The sequence below is a fragment of the Chiloscyllium punctatum genome, chromosome 8 (genome assembly GCF_047496795.1).
Source record: "Chiloscyllium punctatum isolate Juve2018m chromosome 8, sChiPun1.3, whole genome shotgun sequence".
Lineage (NCBI taxonomy): Eukaryota > Metazoa > Chordata > Chondrichthyes > Orectolobiformes > Hemiscylliidae > Chiloscyllium > Chiloscyllium punctatum.
Window position 1 is genome coordinate 16015342 of NC_092746.1, and position 23897 is coordinate 16039238.

The following is a 23897-nucleotide window of genomic DNA, read 5'->3' on the forward strand; positions in this document are numbered from 1 at the left end:
TGAGGAGAACAGTGATAAACCTCAAGTGGACATAAGCTGATTGAATGAGAAGTGGCATATGAAATTTAATACAAAACTGATTAATTCTGCTAGGGAGAACAACAGGAGATAATATCAAAAAGGGTACAGGTGCAGCTTGACATCAGAACATAGTGACCAATAGCAGGAGTAAGCCATTTGGCTCCCCAAGCCTACAGAGCTCTACCATTTGATAAGATCATGGTTGATCTGTCTGTGAACTTAACTCCACATTTCAGCTTGCCACCTTAACCATTTATTGTCTGGTTGATAAAAAGTCTGTCTAACTCAGCCTTGAATATATTCAATTACTCAGTTGCTCTCGTAAGTAAAGAAATCCAACAATTAAACAGCCCTATGAGAGAAGTATTTTTTCATCTTCATCTTAAATGGGAGAACCCTCATTTCAGGTTGTATTACCTTGCCATTCTCAGATCCTCCAGGAGATGAAACATCCTCTCAACATCTACCCGGTCAAAAATAGAATTTCAGAAATGCTGGATTTCTCCACCATTTTCAACATTTGTTTCAAATTTCCAGCATCTGGAATATTTTGCTTTTACAAATTTGGGGTTTCACAAATAAAAAGGTGTAGACTACAAATCCAAGGAAGTTATAACATAACTTTATAAAACATTGAAATAAAACAAAGAACTGTGGATGCTGGAAATCTGAGGCAACAAAAAAAATAAACTGCTAGAGAAACTCAGCAGATCTGGCAGCACCTGTGGGAGGAAAAGCAGAGCTAAATGCTTCGAGTTAAGGGTCATTGGACTTAGTGTTAACTCTGCTTTCTCTCCACAAACACTGCCAGACCAGCTGACTTTATCCAACAGTTTCCATTTCAGTTTTTTAAAAAAAATACTGATTTGCTTTCAACTAGAGCACTGTGTTCAATTTTGGTCTATGTATTAGAGATGATGCAGAAAACAAAATGATGAGAATAGTTTTGGGGGGAGATGGACTTCAGTTCCATGGTTGGACTGCAGCAATTGGTTCAGTTCTCCTTAGAACAGGATATTGACAAGCGATTTGATAAAAGATATTAAAAACTATGAGAAGTCTGAACAGAGTATACAAAGCTATTCTTGTGCTCTTCTAGCACCACTAATCCAGAATCTGGTTTCCAGCATCTGCAGTCATTGTTTTTACAAAGCTATTCTTTCCACTGGCAAAAAAGTCAAAGAATGGAGCACAGCAGTTAAAGTGACTAGGAATATATTCTTAAATTGTGACTTGATATTTTTACATAGCAAGTGTTTGATATGTACTGCTTGAGAGTACAGTGAAGTCTAAACTGTAGCTTTCAAAACAAACGTATATAAAAAAATTACAGGTCAACAGAATCAAGTACAGGGAACAAGAATAGCTAAAATGCTCTTAGAGAGAGGAAAACAAGTAGAATGAGCTCCATCTGTACTGTAATTATTCTTTGTATCCAGTCATGGAATAATAACTCATCCCCAAATTGTTTATAACTGATTCCAAAGTCCTAACAGATCTTTGATTCTATTTTCCACATGCCTTCTGAATCCATGCATTTATTCAACAGGTTTTTCATCTCTACCATTGATGCCTTTGTCACTAATATAACCTCCTTTTTCATCCCTATATTGTCTGAATCTGTGCGAGACATTTTTGTATGAGCTGCAATTTCCTTCCAGTTAATCACTGGGTTGACTAAAGCCATTGTCTCCGGCCCGCATTGTAAACCCAGTAACATGAACAAAGATTCCATCCCATTCCCTAGACATCATCTGGGAGTTTCAATTCAACTGTTGACAATTTTAGTACTTTTTCTAACCTCAACCTTAGTTTCTGATATATTTCCTCTTCCTACATATCTTTCTTGCCACAAAGACAGCCTACTTCTACTTGCATAACAATACAAATAATTCCTCCACACACCACTTCCATCATCGCAGTTCATTTACCACTGAAACCCAATACCATATGCTTGTCCCCTCCAGCTTCAATAGACTTTGCTAGCCAATCTTCATGACCTCAAGTATAAAACTTGAGGTTTATATTTCTTTATGGTTTCAGCCCTTCTGTTCCTAGCATCGTCCAACCCTACAACTGAATTCTCTGCTTGTTTGATTCTGGCTTTTTGTGAATTTCACCTCCCTTTACTCGACAAATGGGGTCTATGCTTTCTACTACCTAGTTCCCTCAAACTAGGATTCTCTCCATTAATCTCTTCTGCTCTCCCGCTCTACTTTAAGATGCCTCTTAAAATCTACCTTTTTGACTCAGTTTTTTGGCCATCTCCATCACCACCTTTGGATTGCTGTCAAATTTTTAGCTAAACGCTTCTGAGAAATGCCTTGACATGATTTTTAACTAAGTCTATGGATAAATTAAATAATGTTTAGACAGACAACAATCTGCTCCTTATTTTTAAAATTGCTGAGAAATTTAACTGGCAGCCAAGTTGGATAATCTCATGTGAATTGATACGCTGTTTTTAAACAAGCAAATAAAATGACAGACCTATCCTCTAAACACTTTGATTGCATCAAACAGTTAGCACAGTATGAATTCAAAACAGAATTGGCCTAGTGTTTCAGAATGATGACAGCTGTTGCATTTAGTGCAGAGTATGTTTGAAAGTTTGGCACTGACACAAGATTTGCATCATCTTAAGCTGGGTTTATATAAATTGCAAAGAGGTCTACAGAGGAACATCAATTATCCGAAAATCGATTATCCAAATTTTGGATTATCCAAAGATGATATCAAGGTCCCGCAAAAACATTATATCAAACAGGTAAGTGTATTCAATTTACCTGTACTGAAGAACATGCAAAAACGCTGGCCAAAACACAAGCGCCTCAAGCATAAACAACTGGATAATTTTTAGTTAAGAGTTAGTTACACAGCCCTTTGCAAAGAGTAAGTGTTTTACAGTATTCCCGTCACTTTACCAGGCCGTTTCGAAAAAGAAAATGGCCGAGAAAGTAAACACACGCGCGAGGCAGTGCTTCGGTCTTTGTCACAGCACAGTGCCCGGAAACTGACAAATGCTCTTGCGATTGGAGAAACTGTTCGGGACGTTATTTAATGCTGGGAATTCTTAGAGTATTTATGTGATAGGAAGGGGTTAGTCCTTCTCAGTTTAACCTGTAATTTGCAGAATGCAAAGACTAGCTTGTTTAAAGAGCAGACTCATTAAAATTATAGATTTAAACAAATTCTCCGGTGGAGCACAGCACTAGACCAGTATGGCTTCCCTTGTTTAAGGGAAAATTGATTATCCAAATAATCAATTATCCGAACGAAACAGTGCATGCCCATCTCATTCAGATAAGCGAGGTTCCTCGGATTCTTGTCAGTTTATAATACAAAGACTAGAATATTGGTCAGAGTATTGAGATATAGGAGTTGGGAGCTCACGTTATGGTTGCACAGGACATTGGTTAGGCCACTTTTGAAATATTGCGTGCAATTCTGGTATCCTTCCTATCAGAAGGATGTCGTGAAACTTGAAAGGGTTCAGAAAAGATTTAAGGATGTTGCCAGGGTTGGAGGATTTGAGCTATGGGGAGAGGCCGAATAGGCTAGGGCTATTTTTCCCTGGAGCATCGGAGGCTGAGGAGTGATCGCAGAGGTTTATAAAATCATGAGAGGCATGGATAGGATAAATAAACAAGGTCTTTTCCTTGGGGTGGGCAAGTCCAGAACTAGAGGACATAGGTTTAAGGTGAGGGGGAAAAGATGCAAGAGGGACCTAAGGGGCAACGTTTTCATGCAGATTGTTGTGCATGTATGGAATGAGCTGCCAGAGAAAATGGTGGAGGCTGGTACAATTGCAACATTTAAAAAGGCATCTGGATGGGTATACAAATAGCAAGGGTTGAGAAGGATATGGGCCAAGTGCTGGCAAATGGGACTGCATGGTCGGCATTGATAAGTTGGACAGAAGGGTCTGCTTCTGTGTTGTACATCTCAGTGACTTTAGGACGATGTTAAAGTGCTACTTGAAGCTGAGAGAGAAATTATCCCACAAGCCATAAAATAATTACAAACCTGGAACATCAGATTCATTAAAACATTGCAAAGTCCAGCCGTGTGTCTGTAAAGCAGAGTTGAAGCCTGCTGTCCAAAAGATTCTCATACTGATACACAAGGCCATTTTAACACTTTCTATATTATGCCATTCAATGTTCAGTCTACCATGCCCATTATACTATTCAAAATCTTTTCCTGTTGCTAACTAAGTTTGCTTGATATTTACCCCCATTTCAGGTCCACTTCTCTCAGGAATGATGTCATGTACATTTTTATAATATCCAAGCCCCACCATGGTAAAACGGACCATCACTCCCATGTACAAGGCCAGAATTGGAATCAGAAGAGGCTCTGTGCATTCTAGATGACTGTACAGCAAAATGGATACAAATACAATCTGGAAAGAAAATAAAGATTAAGTGAAACACCAGCTTCTGGCTTGGCAATAGTTAAACGAATATGAAGCACATGTTAATAAGCACACAAATGCAAAAATCATTTGGCTACCAACCTCTTGTAATACTGATTTAACAAAGTTAATTATATTCCATTAACTGACTACATTTTACATAAACACTTTGGAGCATTTTATGTTGGAAGTGTTACATAAATGTGAGTGGTCAATATGATCACTATGATAATGGCAACAGAAGTGCCATTTAAGAATTATTGACTGAGTTCTGGGGAAGTGAAACATCTTTCCACTTGCATCATATGGATTTACACATCAGGTGCAATACAGGTCAACATTCACCTAGCCAGCTGCTTTCCTTCTCTCAATTTGCTGCTTTAAACCTTTGGATTCCATCCTGATTTTCTCTTCTCTTTGTGTGATGAAGTGGAAAGTTGTAGAGTGATGCACAGTTAGGCAATATAGAGGACAGCTACAAGCATGATCCACATGTTAACAGGGCGAGCAGTAAAAGGATGAATAATAGGAAGAGAGTATTCAAAATGAGTTTTATAGATTTTTTAGAAGTGTGTAGAAGACACTCCGTAAAAACAATAACATAACAATACTTAATCTAAGTCAGCTGTATGTGAAGGGGAAAGCTCAAAAGTGTAAGTTTAAGACAGAATTCAGAAATCATATTGTGCTAAAGAAAATGATCAATGGCTCAACTCAGCTGTCAGGAATAGTTGTTGAGGATCATAAGAGGAGATGTTGTACTAAGATATTAAAGTTCATATTCTGGAAAGAAGAATCAAATTGACCTTCATCCAAATCAATAGCAATGACTCAAATTCAGAACACTTTACATTTTTATTAGGAGTATTAAAGATTTCTCATCACTTTTGATCACTTCTTAAGAATGAAAGAACGGCTCAATAACCTGTGAAATTGGTTTCTTTCCTTCATACATATAACTAATACACCATTTCAAAGTCACAATCTTTCCGGTTTGTTGTTTATACCTCACTCCTTGTACAGGTCTCTTAGTCAAAAATGTTAAAAAACTTTCAATTCCGACTTCAAGGAAAGGCCAATGTTTACATTCAGTATTGGTTATGCAATGTCAGTGTTGAATTTTGAGCACAACCCTGCCATTTACTGTGTTATTCTACAGAAAGGATCTTAAATGAAACATTAGTTGCTCCTTAAAAACACATTCAAACAATGAGAATCTGTGGTTTATATCCAATAACAACTTGCCTCTTGGCACGTTTCACAGAATTTGACCATTATATCTGCACTGGCTCTTCAAGTATTATAACAGAATGCCATTCTCCTGCCTTTTCTCCATACCCTTGAACATTGATTACTGTTTGAATGAAAGCAAACGCCCTCTTGAATGCCTCAACAGATTCTCTGCCTATCAAACTTCTAGGCACTGAATTCCAGACCTGAACCACTCATTGCGTGAATAAGACGTTTCACTTTTGGAAATCACATCTTGTGCCCTCTCATTCTCGATCCTTTTACAAGCAGGAATACAGATTTCCCTGTCTACCCTACCCAGAACTCTATGATTTTGAGAACTTCTTTCAGACCTCCCCTTAGACGTCTTCACTCCAAGGAAGCAGTCTCAACCTCCTCAATCTACCCTCATAACTGAATCATTTTTGTCAATCTCCTCTGTGTTCTCTTGAACGTATTCACACCCTTACTGTACGGAACCTAGAATTGTACACAATACTTCTGTTGAGGTCTAACAAGTGTTTTGTTCAGCATAACCACTGTGTTCTCATACTCTATGCTCCTACTAATAAAGCCCAGGATACTGTGACTAAACTGACCGTTCCATATTTCCAGAGTACAAAAGTATAACTTCGAATTCAGAATGATCACTGAGTTACAATGGGTGTGTATTTTGGTTAAGACAGCTGTCCAACAAAGCATAATTGAAATCTTTGAATTTTTTTAAATTCACTCCACTTATAATGCTCATACACCAGAAGAACCTTATGAAGGAATTCAAGGCAAGAATATAATTAGAATTGATTTAAATGCAGATAATAAGCTTTAAAACCTTATTTTCCCCTTTTCCTCTCCCCAAGTCTTTGAAGGCAGAAATCAATGATCTTTACCTGAGCAATGACATCTGAAACAGATGCACAGCCCACCAATAAACTGTACTTATGTTTCAGCAGAATGCCAGCATGGGTCCATGCCTAAAAACAAAACAAAAAGGTGTTAAATACAAGTAATTCAGGTCACATTTCCATTGAAGATCAGCAATACAAGATGAGCTTCCAACTGTTGGGTATACAAATAGACTTATACATTCAAACCATTGCATAACCAGTTCCCATTGATGCTAATGGGATAGACAATTGACAATAGGTGCAGGAGTAGGCCATTCAGCCCTTCGAGCCTGCACAGCCATTCAATATGATCATGGCTGATCATATTGATCATTCCTAATCAGTATCCTCTTCCTGCCTTATCTCCATAACCTTTGATTCCACTATCTTGGAATGGATAGCAAATCCATTTATGTAAAACTGTTCTGCCCAGAGCAAAAGGTCATTAAGGTCTTCTTTTTCATTGCGGTTGTAGGGTGGGAGGAAGAAAGCAAGACTTCCTTCATTTTCTTGCTGTATTGTTTTCCTTAGTTTCTTGCTCAACCACCTCAAACTGATAAATAGCTCTGAATCTTAGTATCATCTGCACATTTACTAACCCATTCTTCTATGCTCTCATCCATGTCACTTATATAAATGACAACAGCAGTGGACCCAAAACAGATCCTTGCAGTACCCCCCTAGTAACTGAACTCCAGGATGAATATTTCCCATCAATAAAGCCAGTTGCCAGTAAATTTCATACAGTCGTAGGGATCTACAGCACAGCAAAAAGGCCCTTTGGCACATTGCATCCTCGCCAGTCAAATATAACCACCTAACTAATCGAATCAAGGATTATTTCCAACCTGAAACTCTCCTGTATTTTCCCTTCCCTGTTTGGCAGAGACTACACTGTACTTAAAACTCCAAGAACAGTAAAAGAGTTGAATGAGTTTCTGTATACATCTAACTGTTTAGTTGGGCAAGTGAATGCAGGTGAGAACAGTGCTCAGCTCTCCTGTCACGCACCTCATATTCAATGCCAACATAATAGATAAGGTCAGCTGAGGTCCTGGAAAACATTCATAAAATCAGATTTTATGATATAGCAGGGAAAGAAAGCTCTAGGGAAAGAGAAAAATAAACAAAGCTAAACAGATCTTAGTTCAATCCTGTAAAAGGGTTATCGGAACTCTGCCAAACTGAAATTCCTGAGTCTCAGTATAACGGGTGAAATTATTATCTTGCTGAAACTGTGTATGAAAGTATGAAACTTTGTATGAAATCTGCATTCTATAATGATCAAGCCCATCGATCATAAACACCATTATGTAAGAATCACAAATCCTGAACCTGTCAGCACAAGCAAAAATTCAAAGTTATACAAAATTTCTTCACATGCTTTCACGTGAGAATCACTCTAATAAGTGCAGATTAGATAAGCCTGAACAGGATACAGAATATAGTATCTTCCCAGGTTTGCATGAACAAACGTTCTACTTACAGTTGTAACATGTTTTTCCAACCATCTTTTGCCATTTGCATTATAAATAATTCCAGGGCTCCAACACAAAACTGTTCATATATTGAGATTTAATCCATTGAAAGTACATTAAACTGCTTTGTCTACATAATCGTGCACATGTCCTAATGAGTGGTCATAATGAGATAATAACTTATGGTTATCAAGCAAGCCCAATTTGTGAATGTGCTTTTAGAATACTGCAGTCATTTTAAAGTTTCAAGAAAAATCCTCTTGTATAGCACAAAATGATTTTTTCCGGACGTTGTCAACGATCCTAGTCAGATTTTAAATATCCCCAGGTGTATTCCCTTGCACCTGTACTCTGAGTGTTCTGGAACTAATAGGGTACAATGCATTCCTGGACAAGTACACCCAGTCAATGCTCATCTGAAACATATTCTAGCATAACTGCAGTATAAATGAAGAGAACTGAATCAGGTTTGTAGCATATATATCGCAGAAACATTTGCAGAGGGAATTAATAAACAGGTGACATTGAATGACTTGCATTTTCCACAAGAAATTAGGGAATTTCCTGAGCAGCAACCAGAGACAGAAGTGATACTGGAGTAGTGCGATGTACTAAGATGCTGTGGAGTTGGGAAGTTGTGGAGATGTTGTGTGCGGAAGAGGTGGCATTTTGCTCTTATTTTACATGTGTCAGCATCTAATCAGACACCAGTTGGCAGAATTTTACACAGATGCAGTGCACTCTCTTTGGCTGAAATGTTGGGGAGCAAGTCTGTCTCCTTTTAGTTGGTTTACCTGCAGCCATTTAGCAGTCATTGGGCTGAGGCACTTCTGCACCCATCCGGGGAGGAAGCCCCGACTCAAAGCCTGGTTATAATCATCTTTGCATCTCAGGTTTTCCAGTTCACTATTTACTAAATCACCAATTTACATGTTATCTGCAAATTTACTGATTAAACATTATACATTTGTGTGCAGATTGTTAATGTGCACTACAAACAGCAAGGGACCCAATACAAAACCCTGTGGTAAACTGAACACAGGCTTTCAGTTACAAAAATACCCTGGATGGGGTGCAGAGGAGATTCACCTCCGATATTCACATCCAAATCATTTCTATAAATGACAAAAAGCAGTGGCTCAACCACCAATTCCTTGTAGCACACTGCTGGTCACATAATGATAGGTTCATAAGAAAGATCAATATTTGCCTTTCACTGCATAATACAAAAGCTTTAGCAACACATCATAAAATTAAAGACCTTAATTTACCAAGGAATCCAGCATTGGGAAGGCAGCCAGGTATAGGAAGGCCTTTCTTGTTTTACTTCCCACAGAGTCATTCACATGATGTAATTTGTTAATAATGTAATATCCCAGATCTGTATATGCTAAAAACAGACAGAAATAAAAAGGTATTAAATTGAGCACAGTCAAAGTCATAGCTAACAGCTGACTGACCAACTATAAAAGGTTTGAAGGATCATTTTCTCTAACCCCATTTTAAAATAAAGTCTTTGAAATATAGTCTGTTAGCTATAAAGTCTATTACAGTATTGAAATTGTACCTAAAGCTATGTGACAGTCAAAATATCTAAAGATTACCCTGCAGTGAAGGAATCAGTATGGCAAATAGTTTGCCCTTATATACACACACGAGTCTAGGATACAGACTCAAACCAGGGTCATCTCCTCATTTATTAATTATACATTATTTGGGAGTTACTGTATTTAAGGTGGTGAGTAGCCATTGTTAACGCAAGCCAAAAGGTTATTCTGTTGGGCTTGCATGGTACACAATGTTTCTGTAAATAAAAGCCTGCAAGTACTTAAAGATTAGGTTCCATGCAACATATGACAGTTTACGGAAATAGAATAGATTGACAACTTTAAAAATCAACAAAAAAAAAACTTGTATATTCTTTTTGTTAAGTATTCATGTTTATCAGAAAGCAAGTGTTAATCATGTTGCAAAATGGAACAAATTCCTGTTTGATCCTGAATATCCTAATCAGATCAACAGTGGTATGGCCAGTGGTAAAGTGACATTCTCTGTCCCCATGATTTGGAGATGCCGGTGTTGGACGGGGGTGTACAAAGTTAAAAATCACATAACATCAGGTTATAGTCCAACAGGTTTAATTGGAAGCACACTAGCTTTCAGAGCGCCGCTCCTTCACCATCTGATGAAGGAGCATTGCTCCAACAGCTAGTGTGCTTCCAATTAAACCTGTTGGACTATAACCTGGTGTTGTGTGATTTTTAACTTCTCTGCACCCTTGTACTACTATTTTAAATAGCAACCTCTATTGTACCCACACTAATTTTTTCCGATCATGCAAGGCAGCCATTCTTCTGTCCTAACAAGTCAGAATTCTGTAAAAAATCATGTATTGTGATTTAACATAGAACCTATAGCAGTACAGCACAGGAACAGGTCCTTCAGCCCACCAGGTCTGTACCAACTATGATGCTATTCAAAACTAATCTCATCTGCTTGCACATAGTCCATAACCCTCTATTCCCTGCCTGTTAATATATCTGTCGTAAATTCTGCTATTGTCTCTGCTTCTATGATGTCCCCTGGCAGCACGCATCAGACATGTAACAGTGTTAAAAAAGAACTTTTCCTCACCCACCTAACATCCATGTTCTTTAGTACTTGACATTTCCACCCTTGGGAAAAAAAAGACTGCGACCAAGCATACAACTAACCACTCGTCCCAAAAACTTTAGACACTTCTTAATGTTGGCCCTCAGCATCCGACACTCTAACAAGAGCAATCCAATTTTGTCCAACCTCTTATGGCTAATACACACAAATCCAAACCGCATCCTAGTAAACCTCTTGTAGCCTCTTCACAGCCTCTGCCCTATAGTGTGATGACCAGTACTGCACACAATACTGATCTAGTTTTGTACAGTTCCAACATGACATGCCAATTTTTATTCTCAATCCACAGACCAATGAAGGCAACCATTGCCTTCTTTACCACCTTATCTACTGGTGTTGCCACTTTCAGGGAGCTATGGGCTTGCATTCCAAGATCCCACTGAATACCAATGCTGCCATTTCCTGTGCACTTTCCTCAAATTTGTTTGTGATGCATTTGCATTCATTGGAAATGTGGGGAAAACATGCCAAACTCAACATAGCCCTTTGGTTGGCAGAAATTTTCACCTTATTAGTTTAGGTTGGCATTGAAAGCTAGGTCCCAAGAAATGTACTAAACCATGTACTTGCATCCATGGAGCAACAAATGCTACTGGCAGTTATCACTCATACTTGATTGTTTTTGAGAGATGGTGGTGAACCTTCTTGAACTGCTGCATTTCACGTGGTGTAGTACACCCGCAGTGCTGTTCCAGCATTTCAGGATTTTGATCCATCAGCGATAAAGGAATGGTGTTGTAATTCTCGATTAGGATGAGGTGCGACTTGAACAGGCACTTTCAGTGCCGTGTTTTCTGTCCTCCAGCTTCCAGGTGGTAGGGATCATCAGTATGGAAGATAATTCATATACAAAATGAATGGTAGGTCTTTAGGGAGTACTGAGAAGAAGGATTGTACAAGTGGTGTACAAAATGGGGTACAAGTCCATAGACCCCAGAAGATAATCAGCACAGTTAGGATGCTAAAGGTGGTATGTGGGATGCTTGCTTTCAATAGCCAAGGCATAGAACTTCTGAGCAAAGACACCTTGTTACAACTTTAGAAAATATTGGTTCGGCTACATGCAGAATACCGTGCGCAAGGCTGGTTACCACACCATCAGAAAGTTTTGACTGCAGTGGAGATTCATCAGGATGTTTCCAGGATGCGGAACTGACTTTAGTTGAGAGAGACTGGATAAGCTGTTCTCCCTGGAGCAGAAGAAGCTGAGTGCAAATTTGATCGATGTTTACAAAATGATAAAGTGCATAGACTGAGTAGATCATGAGAATCCTTTCCCTACGACAGGTATGTCTAAGACTAAAGAGCAGACTTTTAAAAGGTGAGGAGCTAATGGCTTAGAGGAGATTGATGGAAAGATTTTTCTCATCCAGGTAGATATGGTAGTTGTATGACTTGAGGTTGGACTATCACCACCAGAGGAGCTTTCAGAAGGTTCATTAGTGACTCTCTACAGCAGGAAAACTAGTTTTGGCTGCATGAATATTAAACAGGATGTGCAGAGAGATGGGAAATAATCTTTTTATTGATAGTTAAGTAAAATCTTCATCACTTTCCACGTCTGCCACTCAAAACTCCATGTCTGAGTAAGTGTCCTGCCCCTATACAGCGCAAAGGCCTCCAGTTTGGCAGTGGTGAACAGACAAATACCTGCTCTTCTTTCCTCAGCCTTTGCTTTCTGTCCATACAGGACAAAACAAGTTAGGCATCAAGCAGCGCTGAGGGGGAAACCCTTACAGCTGGACTGTTCAACAGATACATGAAGGATTATTATGCCTTTTCCAAGCTTAACTCTTATGAAAGATAGGTACCACAGAGGAAGTAGATTCCTGTGACACACCTATACAGGCAATGCAACTAAAGAAATAGACAAGAGGCCTGGTGTATGCATTAATGACCATATTAATTGAGTGCTCCTACCCACTTTTATTGCACATTCCACCAACTTGTCAATCTAACTCATACCTGCAATGCAGAATATGTCATCATTTACCATTTACCTGCACTGGACACAGTCTGCAGTGCCATTCCATGGCTCTCTTCTGCTGCAACCAGATCTTCTGGTGAACCAGGAAGATTGAGACATATTGGCAGGAAACCAAGTCCTATTATCCTGTTCATTTACCACCCCTATGCTAGCTGACCAATAATGCTTCCCAGCTAAGCAGCTTGCCAATCTTAGATGGTCACAATCTTGCCATCAATGCCCTCTTTTTAATCCTCAGTTCACTCTCACTCTAATGTACTCCAGCTTCTGAGATAACTATATTCCTTCATTTTTACTTGTTGAAAATCCAGCTCTCCCCTCCTGGTTTTAATCACCCCTTCATTGTTAGTCATGCTGTGAAGGTTAAGTAGTTATTTCTTTTCCCTCCTTTAAATCTATCTCCTCAACTGAGCGGTTTTACTACCTCTGCTCAAATACATCAGTGTGTCAAATGTTGTTGGAGAAGCTTGTGAATTTTTGACATTTTATTACATTAAAGGCATTACATAAATACCAAGTATTGTAACCTGTTCTAGAAAATATTATTAATGCGTCCTTCTTCAGGATTCATTTCAGGACAATGCCGCATGCACAGGATAAAAGAATTCAGTGAGATTTTAAGAAACTAAAAAGCATGCAAGACAGTCCAACACCAACATAGAAAAGCAAAACCTGGTGGATATTAGAAATCTGAAATAAAATTTAAAAATGTTGGAGATAGAGAGATCTGGAGGTGCTGGTGTTGGACTGTGGTGGACAAAGTTCAAAAATCACAACACCAGGTTATAATCCAACAGATTTAAATTGGAAGCACACTAGCTTTCGGAGTGACGCTCCTTCATCAGGTGATAGTGGAGGGCTCAATTGTAACACAATTGTAACTGTGTTACGATCGAGCCCTCCACTATCACCTGATGAAGGAGCTTCACTCCGAAAGCTAGTGTGCTTCCAAATTAAAGCTGTTGGACTATAACCTGGTGTTGTGATTTTTGAACTTTGTCCACCCCAGTCCAACACCGGCATCTCCAAATCAAGTTTAAAACAGACATTTGATATTTCTCACAATTAACATAATTAACCAAACTTTCTAAATCACATCTCAAATATGAAGTTAGAAGGTTACCTATTAGAATGTGAAAGATGGCAGCCACAGTACCAGCTGTGATCATGCACAGGACAGCCTTGATTCTATCTCGCCGACTGTGAACAAACACTAGTCCCACGTTCTTAAAGTCACTCATTGGTCCAGTGAAGAACTTCATGAGGGAGTAGGCCAGCCCATAGCTAGCAAGCATCTCAATGGCATCATCTTTAACAGCTGCTATACCCCTGTTTAGTGCCTATTCAGGAATGACAGAAGATGAGAAAGAAGCAGTTAGTGTGAAATCCATAAAGTTAGCCTTCAATGTCAATTCAATAGATTTTAACGTGATCTTACTTTGAGCGTGAACAACCTCACAACATTAAGAGTCCCTGTGGTATGGTGACCCAGGAGAGTTTACTTTCAAATCAGCTTTGCACAAGGCGTTCAACTTGCTTGGCAAGAATGAGCCAACCCAAGAGTCAGCTTTCAAACGTGCTGCGAATAACTTGTCACAATAGTGAGAAAAGCCTCAAAATAGCCTCCAAATGTAACAGTAACAGATCCTTAGTTTCACAAAGAAGTCTTATATCTTAACTTCCACACAATGCAATTTGTGACTTGTAAAATACCATGCTGCAATTCATTCAAGCATAAGCTCTTCATCCTGATGCTGCCTGACCTGCTGTGCTTTTCCAGTGCCACATTCGACTCTGATCTCCAGCATCTGCAGCCTCACTTTCTCCTGCTGCAGCTAATTGTTTTGTAATTTTACGCACTACAAGTTCACGAACAAATCCTGAGAAGTGTTGAACCTTTTGATCGAGTATGCTTACAATAGACATTTGAAGATAGATTTCCAGCTTTAGTTGAGCATCAAAACAGAGCTTGATAAAGCTGGTTGTCTCATAGGGGTAAAAACAATGACTGCAGATGCTGGAAACCAGATTCTGGATTAGTGGTGCTGGAAGAGCACAGCAGTTCAGGCAGCATCCAAGTAGCTTTGAAATCACTTGGATGCTGCCTGAACTGCTGTGCTCTTCCAGCACCACTAATCCAGAAAGCTGGTTGTCTGCTTTTCCTGTGGACAGGGATAATTACTAAGTTAGACTTCAATTGATGTGGAGGTGCTGGTGTTGGACTGGGGCGGACAAAGTTAAAAATCACAACATCAGGTTATAGTCCAAACAGGTTTATTTGGAAGCAAGAGCTTTCGGAGCGCTCTGAAAGCTAGCACATCCAAATAAATCTGTTGGACTAGAACCTGGTGTTGAGAGATTTCAAACTTCAATTGGCAACTTATATTACTGATGCACCATTCCCACCCAAATGCAAGACACAGTGTCTCTGCTCTTCAAACACGTGAGCTAACATTGAAAGTGCAGGAAATCAGTGTGCAGTTCCATTGATAAAACCAATGAGTGGGACAAGCTTTCTAAAGACCACAATTAACCTCAAGACCAATGGTTGCCAATACTTACAGTCTTAATACAAGTCTTCCCTTACCTCTTACTAGAGGTTTCTAGCTTATATTAAGAACAGCTGTAGAATCAACTGTGCAACTGGGAAGTTCAATCTTGCTATGTACAAAGTTACTGATTTCTTTACTGACCTAAACATCTTCAATATTTGTGATTTTTTTGAGAAGATTTGTAGCTCACATTGAGGTTCTGGTTGCAAGTTTGCTCGCTGAGCTGCATCGGAAAAACAAGCCGAAAACTAGCGACCAGGATACATGAACAATAACTAGCCGCCAAAAGATATGACCCAATATCACACTAGTATCCTTACATACAGATGAAGGAGGACACCACTTTGATTGGAACAACACACCCATCATAGGACAAGCTGAATTCCTAGAGGTCAGGCATTCTAACCAGAACAGTGAGGGGGGCTGGGAGGAAGCAGCCAGTGCAGGGACCCCCTGTGGTCGTTCCCCTCAAGAACAAGTATACCGTTTTGGATACTTGTGGGGGGGACGACTTACCAGGGGTAAGTAACGGGGCTCAGGCCTCTGGCACGGAGCCTGTCCCCGCTACTCAGAAGGGAAGGGTGGAGAAGAGCAGAGCAATAATAATTGGGGACTCGATAGTTCGGGGCACAGATAGGCGGTTTTGTGAGAACGAGAGAGACTCACGTTTGGTATGTTGCCTCCCAGGTGCAAGGGTACGTGATGTCTCTGATTGTGTTTTCCGGGTCCTTAAGGGGGAGGGGGAGCAGCCTGAAGTCGTGGTCCATATTGGCACCAATGACATAGGTAGGAGGAGTGCTGAGGATGTTAGACAGGCTTTTAGGGAGCTAGGTTGGAAGCTCAGAGTTAGAACGAACAGAGTTGTTGTCTCTGGTTTGTTACCCGTGCCACGTGATAGAGAGTCGAGGAATAGGGAGAGAGAACAGTTAAATGCGTGGCTACAGGGATGGTGCAGGAGGGAGGGATTTCGGTACTTGGATAACTGGGGTTCTTTCTGGGGAAGGTGGGACCTCTATAAACAGGATGGTCTGCACCTGAAACTGAGGGGCACCAGTATCCTTGGGGGGAGGTTTGCTAGTGCTCTTGGGGGGGGTTTAAACTAACTCTGCAGGGGCATGGGAACCCAGACTGTAGCTTTAGGGTGCAGGACCTGGAGTGTAGGGAGGTTATGAATATGGTATCAATCTTAAAGGAGGGTGCCTGTAAACAGAAGAGTGGCTTGAAGTGTGTATACTTTAGTGCCAGAAGTATACGAAATAAGGTAGGTGAACTCGCAGCGTGGGTTGGTACCTGGGACTTCGATGTTGTGGCTATTACGGAGACGTGGCTAGATCAGGGACAGGATTGGCTGTTGCAGGTTCCAGGGTTTCAATGTTTTAGTAGGGTCAGAGGTGGGGGTAAAAGAGGGGGGTGTGTGGCTTTGCTTGTCAAAGATAGTATTACAGCGGTGGAAAGGAAGATGGACGAAGATTTGCCATCTGAGGTAGTTTGGGTTGAGGTTAGGAATAGGAGAGGTGAGGTCACCCTGTTAGGAGTCTTTTACAGGCCTCCTAATAGTCCTAGAATCGTTGAAGAAAGGATTGCGAAGATGATTCAGGAGAAGAGTGACAGTAATAGGGTGATTGTTATGGGAGACTTTAACTTTCCTGATATTGATTGGGAAAGCTATAGCTCAAGTTCGTTAGATGGGTCAGTGTTTGTGCAATGTGTGCAGGAGAGTTTCCTGACACAATATGTAGATAAGCCAACAAGAGGTGAGGCCATACTGGATTTGGTTCTGGGTAACGAACCAGGCCAGGTATTAGAACTAGAGGTAGGTGAGCACTTTGGGGACAGTGACCACAATTCGGTGATTTTTACTCTAGTGATGGAGAGGGATAAGTGTGTACTACAGGGCAAGAGTTATAGCTGGGGGCAGGGAAATTATGATGCGTTGAGGCATGACTTAGGATGTGTGGATTGGAAAAGTAGATTCCAAGGCAAGGGCGTAATTGATATGTGGAACTTGTTCAAGGAGCAACTATTGAGTGTCCTTGATAAGTACGTACCTATCAGGCAGGGAGGAAAGGGTCGTGTGAGGGAGCCGTGGTTTAATAAGGAGTTGGAATCCCTTGTTAAATGGAAGAGGGCGGCCTTTGTAAAGATGAGGCGTGAAGGTTCAATAGGGGCGATTGAGAGTTATAAGGTAGCCCGGAAGGACCTGAAGAGAGAGCTAAGAGCAGCAAGGAGGGGACATGAGAGGTCCTTAGTTGGTAGGATTAGGGAAAACCCTAAGGCTTTCTATAGGTATGTTAGGAATAAAAGAATGACTAGGGAAGGAATAGGTCCAATCAAGGATAGTAATGGGAAGTTGCGTGTGCAGGCTGAAGAGATTGGGGAGGCGCTGAATGAATACTTTTTGTCAGTATTCACTCAGGAACAGGACATTGTTGTCGATATGAATACTGAGGCACAAATAAGTAGAATGGATAGCTTTGAGATATGTAGAGAAGAGGTGTTGGAAATTCTGGCAAGGGTGAAAATAGATAAGTCCCCTGGGCCTGATGGCATTTATCCTAGGATTCTCTGGGAAGCAAGGGAGGAGATTGCAGAGCCATTGGCCTAGATTTTTGTGTCCTCTTTGTCGACAGGAGTAGTGCCAGAGGACTGGAGGCTAGCAAACGTGGTTCCCTTGTTCAAGAAGGGGAGTAGGGATAATCCTAGTAACTATAGGCCAGTGAGTCTCACTTCTGTTGTGGGCAAAGTCTTAGAGAGAATTGTAAGGGATAGGATTTATGCACATCTGGATAAGAATGATGTGATCAAGGATAGTCAGCATGGTTTTGTGAAGGGCAGGTCGTGCCTCACAAACCTTATTGAATTCTTTGAGAAGGTGACTAAGGAGGTAGATGAGGGGAAAGCGGTAGATGTGGTATATATGGATTTTAGTAAGGCGTTTGATAAGGTCCCCCATGGTAGGCTACTGCAGAAAATACAGAGATATGGCATTGAGGGTGAGTTGGAGGTTTGGATTAGGAATTGGCTGGCTGGAAGAAGACAGAGGGTAGTAGTTGATGGCAAAGGTTCATCTTGGAGTGCCGTCACTAGCGGTGTTCCGCAAGGATCTGTTTTGGGACCATTGCTGTTTGTCATTTTTATAAATGACCTGGAGGAAGGGTTAGAAGGTTGGGTGAGCAAGTTTGCGGATGATACGAAAGTCGGAGGAGTTGTAGACAGTGAGGAAGGATATGGCAGGTTACAGTGGGATATAGAGAAGCTGCAGAGCTGGGCAGAAAGGTGGCAAATGGAGTTCAATGTAGCTAAGTGTGAGGTGATTCACTTTGGTAAGAGTAACAAAAAGATGGATTACTGGGCTAATGGTCGGATACTTGGTAGTGTGGAAGAGCAGAGGGATCTTGGTGTCCATGTACACAGATCTCTGAAAGTTGCCACCCAGGTAAATAGTGCTGTGAAGAAGGCATATGGCGTACTGGCTTTTATTGGTAGAGGAATTGAGTTCCGGAGTCCTGAGGTCATGCTGCAGTTGTATAAGACTCTGGTGCGGCCGCATCTGGAATATTGTGTGCAGTTTTGGTCGCCATACTATAGGAAGGATGTGGAGGCACTGGAACAGGTGCAGAGGAAGTTTACCAGGATGTTGCCTGGTATGGTAGGAAGATCCTAGGAGGAAAGGCTGAGGCACTTGGGGTTGTTTTCATTGGAGAAAAGAAGGTTTAGGGGTGATTTGATAGAGGTGTACAAGATGATTAGGGGGTTAGATAGGGTTGACAGTGAGAACCTTTTTCCACGTATGGAGTCAGCTATTACAAGGGGGCATAGCTTTAAATTAAGGGGGGGTAGATATAGGACTGATGTTAGGGGTAGGTTCTTCACTCAGCAAGTCGTAAGCTCATGGAATGCCCTGCCAGTAGCAGTAGTGGACTCTCCCTCTTTATGGGTATTTAAGCGGGCATTGGATAGGTATATGGAGGATAGTGGGTTAGTGTAGGTTAGGTGGGCTTTGATCGGCGCAACATCGAGGGCTGAAGGGCCTGTACTGCGCTGTATTCTTCTATGTTCTATGTTCTAACTCCAACAATCAACACGTCAATTTGGACCCCATCTACCATCCAGATAAGAACTGGAAATGACATCACCCACCTCAAGAAACTAAGCCACATAAATGAAAGTGGGACATAACACCAGCATTTCACTGGAGACTCACTGGTGATGTTAGTTAATATGGTGACGAAACATCTGAAAACAAACCTTCCAGCCCTGCAAGCAAACTTAAAACCAAATGTTTTTATATACATGGAAAGTCTGAGGAGAAGTAGCACCACAAGTCAATGTGGTACATGTTATACATGTTTTCCTACATGAAACTGATAACCAAGGCAGAAACACTTCACTTGAGCAAATTCAAACAGTTAGTAAAAGACCATGCAGAGACTGGAGATAATAGTGAGCTGCCTTCTTGAATTGCTACAGTTTTGGTATCCACAGTATTGTAAGTCACAAACCAAAAAGAGTGCTCATGTAACATTCAAAATTACTGCAAGAGAGGATCAAGGCTGGTTCAGAGCAGCTGGGTGGGGGTACACTTTTTATTGGAAATAAAAATCTCCCATGTCATTGCTCAGAGCTATAGACGTGGTCAAAGGGTAATGGGTGGTGAGCCAGTTGTTTTGAAACCTAAACTCACGTCCAGTGTTTAGGCTATTGAGCAAAATACCATGTGAAATTAGTTGTTAAAACAAAATTATTTCCTTATGTACTATATTGCATTTATTCTCAAAAGTAATCAATGTAAAATGTTGAGAGTATGGTGCTGGGAAAGCACAGCAGGTCTGAGGAGCAGACAATTGAGGTTTCGGGAAAAGCTCTTCATCAGGAATGTAAAATAGTCATGCTGCACAGAAGCTTGACCTCCTACACTAAATTTGATCTTAAAAAAAATCCAATCAGGCCATTCTGAAGAACACCCCACCCAGACCCATTCCCCTAACCTTGCATTTCCCATACCTAATGCACCAAAACAACACATCCCTGAACAAAAATGGGCAATTTAGCATGGCCAACCCACCTAACTTACATATCTTTGGATCGAGAGGTAAACCAGAGCACCTGGCAGAAACCCACACAGACACTGGGAGAACATGCAAACTCAACACTAACAGACACCTGAGGGTGGAATTGAACCCAAGCGCTGAGAGACCACATTGCTAACCACTGAGTCACTGCACCAGTGTGGATTTTTGCATTTGTGATACCAGGTTACCAGACTGTAAAGTATAAATTTAAAGACTAGATGTTAACAGTGATTTTTGGATGTTTCTGCAAACACCACAGCATGGATTCTGGGTAATCCAAAATGGAGAATGGCTAAAATTGTGGCTGTAAGAGCTGCTCTGTTTTGAGGTACTTAAGGTGGAGCTGGTTTACTTCCAATTCCAGGAACTTTAATTACTGTTTTATAAGCTGTTGCATTGTTTTGGAACTTTTGGGGGGAAAAAAAATGATCAAAACAACGGCACTTTAAAATGGTCAAAAGAGACAGATTGGGCGAGACAGTGTGCAACTGCAGTCTGACACACTAAATCTGTACAGCTACTGTCTTTGCTATTGGAGTTCAAGTAATTCTGGACATTGGAGTGAGTCTAAGAAAAATTAGGAACAGCGAAAAATTACAGATGACCTTGGAAGAATTTGTAGGGGAGCCCACAGCACAGGAGCAGATAAGTGCGTAGTTTATAAGTGTAACCTTGTTGTTCTTTTTCATTGTAAATCAAAAATAGTGATTAGAGTGGGTTCTTTTTGATTATGTTTTATTGAGATCTGTCTCGATTAAAGTTTAAAAATCGAAAACACAAGTACTAAGTTAGCATGGAGCAGTAAGACAATGCTATTTTCTGGATCTACAGATTGTTAAGGTGCAAAGTGATGTAAAGTGATGTGCTCTTCCTATCAAATGTGGGAGATCAGGGAGAGTCTCAAATGTTACTGATGACGATGTCTGCAGTAATTGTGTTTGGTTGTGAATCCAATCAGATCGCATGCATCAGTTGGAGTGGCAGTTAGAGGCAGTAAGGAATTTACAGGAGTAGGGGTGTGATGGATGGCAGTTATAGGAAGGGAGAAAAGCTGCAATACAGAGTCAGGTAGAGGGGCTAACTCCACTAGAGGTAGGCAGGTAGTGCAGGAGTCTCCTGTGGCTATCCCCATCTCAAACAAGTATGCTGTTTTGAAAATGTAGGGGGTGATGGGATTCTCAGGGAAACAGCACAAACAGCTAGTTTCTGATACCGAGACTAGCTCTAACGTAACGAGGAATACGTCAGGTTCCATGCGATCAATTGTGACAGGGGACTCTCCAGTCAGAGGTACAGACAGACGTTTCATCAGCCAACAGTGAGAAATTCTCCAGGGTGCCAGGATCAAGGATATCATGGAGAGAGTGCAGAATATTCTCTAAAAAGGGGAGTGGGACCAGCAGGAGGTCGATGGACACATTGGAACCAGCAACATGGGAGGAAAAAGGATAAGATTCTTTGAAGGGAAAATACAGGAAGTTAGGCAAGAATTTTTAAAAAAGGAGGTCCTCGAGGGTAGTAATATCTGAATTATCCTTGATGCCATAAGCTAGTGAGGGTAGGAATAGGAAGATAGAGCAGATGAATGCGTGGCCGAGGAGAAGGATTCACATTTCTGAATCATTGGAATCTCTGCTAGGGTCGACCTGTATAAGGAGGACAGATTGCACTGGAATTGAAAAGGTGACTAATCAGAGAGATTCGCATGAGTGCTCAGGAGGATTTAAACTAGTGAGATGGGAGGGTGGAACCCAGGGAAAGAACAGTTGGGAAAGGGAGTGAGTCAACAAACAAACAAACAAACAAACAGTCAGGGCAGGCAGGAACAAAAGTAGAGAACCAGGTAGGACTATAAATCAAACTGCATTTACTTCAATGCAAGAGGCCTGACAGGAAGACAGTTGAGCTCAGGGCATGGTTAGGAACATGGCATTGGGCTACCATAGCAATTACAGAGATGTGGCTCAAGAATGGAAAGGACTGGCACTTTAATGTTCTGGGATACAAATGCTATAGGAAAGATTAAAAAAAAAGGCAGGCAAGAGAGGAGGGGGGAGTGGCATTTTTGTACATTACAGTTGTACTGAGGGAGAATATTCCTGGGAATACATGTAGGCAAGTTTATTTGGCTGGAACTGAGAAATAAAGGGATAATCACCTCAGTATTGTAGTATAGACGCACCCCCCAATAGTCAGCAGAAAATTGAGAAACAAATTTGTAAGGAGATTGCAGTCATCTGTAAGGATAATAGGGTGGTTATGGTAGGTGATTTTAACTTCCCAAATGTAAACTGGGACTGCCATAGTGTTAAGGGGTTAGATGGAGAGGAATGTGTTAAGTGTGTACAAGAAAATTTTCTGACTCAGTTTGTGGATGTACCCACTAGAGAGGTGCAAAACTTGACCCAGTCTTGGGAAATAAGACAAGGCGGGTGACTGAGGTGTGAGTGGGGGAGCACTTTGGGGCCAGTGACCATAATTCTATTAGATTTAAAATAGTGATGGAAAAGGATAGACCAGATCTAAAGGTTGAAGTTCTAAATTGAAGGCCTGAATGTTCCTGTTCATGTGAAAGGCAAGGCTGGTACATAGTAGGGAATCCTGGATGACTGGAGAAACGGAGGATTTGGTCAAGAGAAAGAAGGAAGCATATGTCAGGAGTAGACAGCAGAGATCGAGTGAATACTTAGAAAAGTATAAAGGTAGTCAGAGTATACTAGACAGAAAAATCAGGAATGCAAACAAAAAAGGGACATGAGATAGCATTGGCAAATACGGCTAAGGAGAATCCAAAGGGATTTTATGAACACATTAAGGATTGTGGCATCTTGAAAGTTATCCATATTACGAAATTGTGGTGCTGGATGTCTTAAAATGAATGAAGGTGGATAAATCCTCAAGACCTGCTCAGGTGTTCCCGAGAACTCTGTGGGAAGCTAGAGAAATGATTGCTGGGCCCCTTGCTGAGATATTGGGATCATGGATAGTCACAGGTGAAGTGCTGAAAAACGGGAGGTTGGCTAATGTGTTGTCACTGTTTAAAGGAAAAGCCAGAGAACTACAGACTGGTAAGTCAGACATTGGTGATAAGCAAGCGGTCGGAGGGAATCATGAGGGATAGGATTTACATATTAGGGATTAATATTTTTTGTGCATGGGAAATCATGTCTCACTAACCTGATTGAACTTTTTAAAGTAATGAAGAGGATTGATGAGGACAGAGCAGTAGATGTGATCTATGTGGACTTCAGTAAGGCATTCAACAAGGTACCTCACAGTAGACTGTATTAAGGTTAGATCACATGGAATATAGGGAGAACTAGCCATTTGGATACAGAACGGGCTTAAAAAGGTAGAAGACAGACGGTATTGAAGGAGGGTTGTTTTTCAGATTGGACGCCTGTGACCAGTGGTGTGCCACAAAAATTGGGGCTGAGTCCACTACTTTGTTATTTAAGCTCACATCCAAATCATTTATATAAGAGGTATAGTTAGAAAGTTTGCAGATGACAAAATTGGGGTGGTGTAGTGGGCAGTGAAGGTGGTTACCTCAGAGTACATCAGGATCTTGATCAGATGG

The 23897-nt window shown here is 40.9% G+C and overlaps 1 protein-coding gene across 2 annotated transcripts in view; it reads right to left on the reverse strand.

Moving 5' to 3' along the window:
- Nucleotides 1–23897, reverse strand: part of ankhb (ANKH inorganic pyrophosphate transport regulator b) — a 121428-nt gene that overhangs the window by 72139 nt on the left and 25392 nt on the right. For both annotated transcript variants that reach the window (XM_072575190.1, XM_072575189.1), the window contains exons 2-5: nt 13817–14033; nt 9305–9423; nt 6559–6642; nt 4256–4426 (exon numbers count right to left, since the gene is read on the reverse strand). In XM_072575190.1, coding sequence (XP_072431291.1) covers nt 4256–4426; nt 6559–6642; nt 9305–9423; nt 13817–14033 — 591 coding nt within the window. The remainder of the gene's footprint in view (nt 1–4255; nt 4427–6558; nt 6643–9304; nt 9424–13816; nt 14034–23897) is intronic.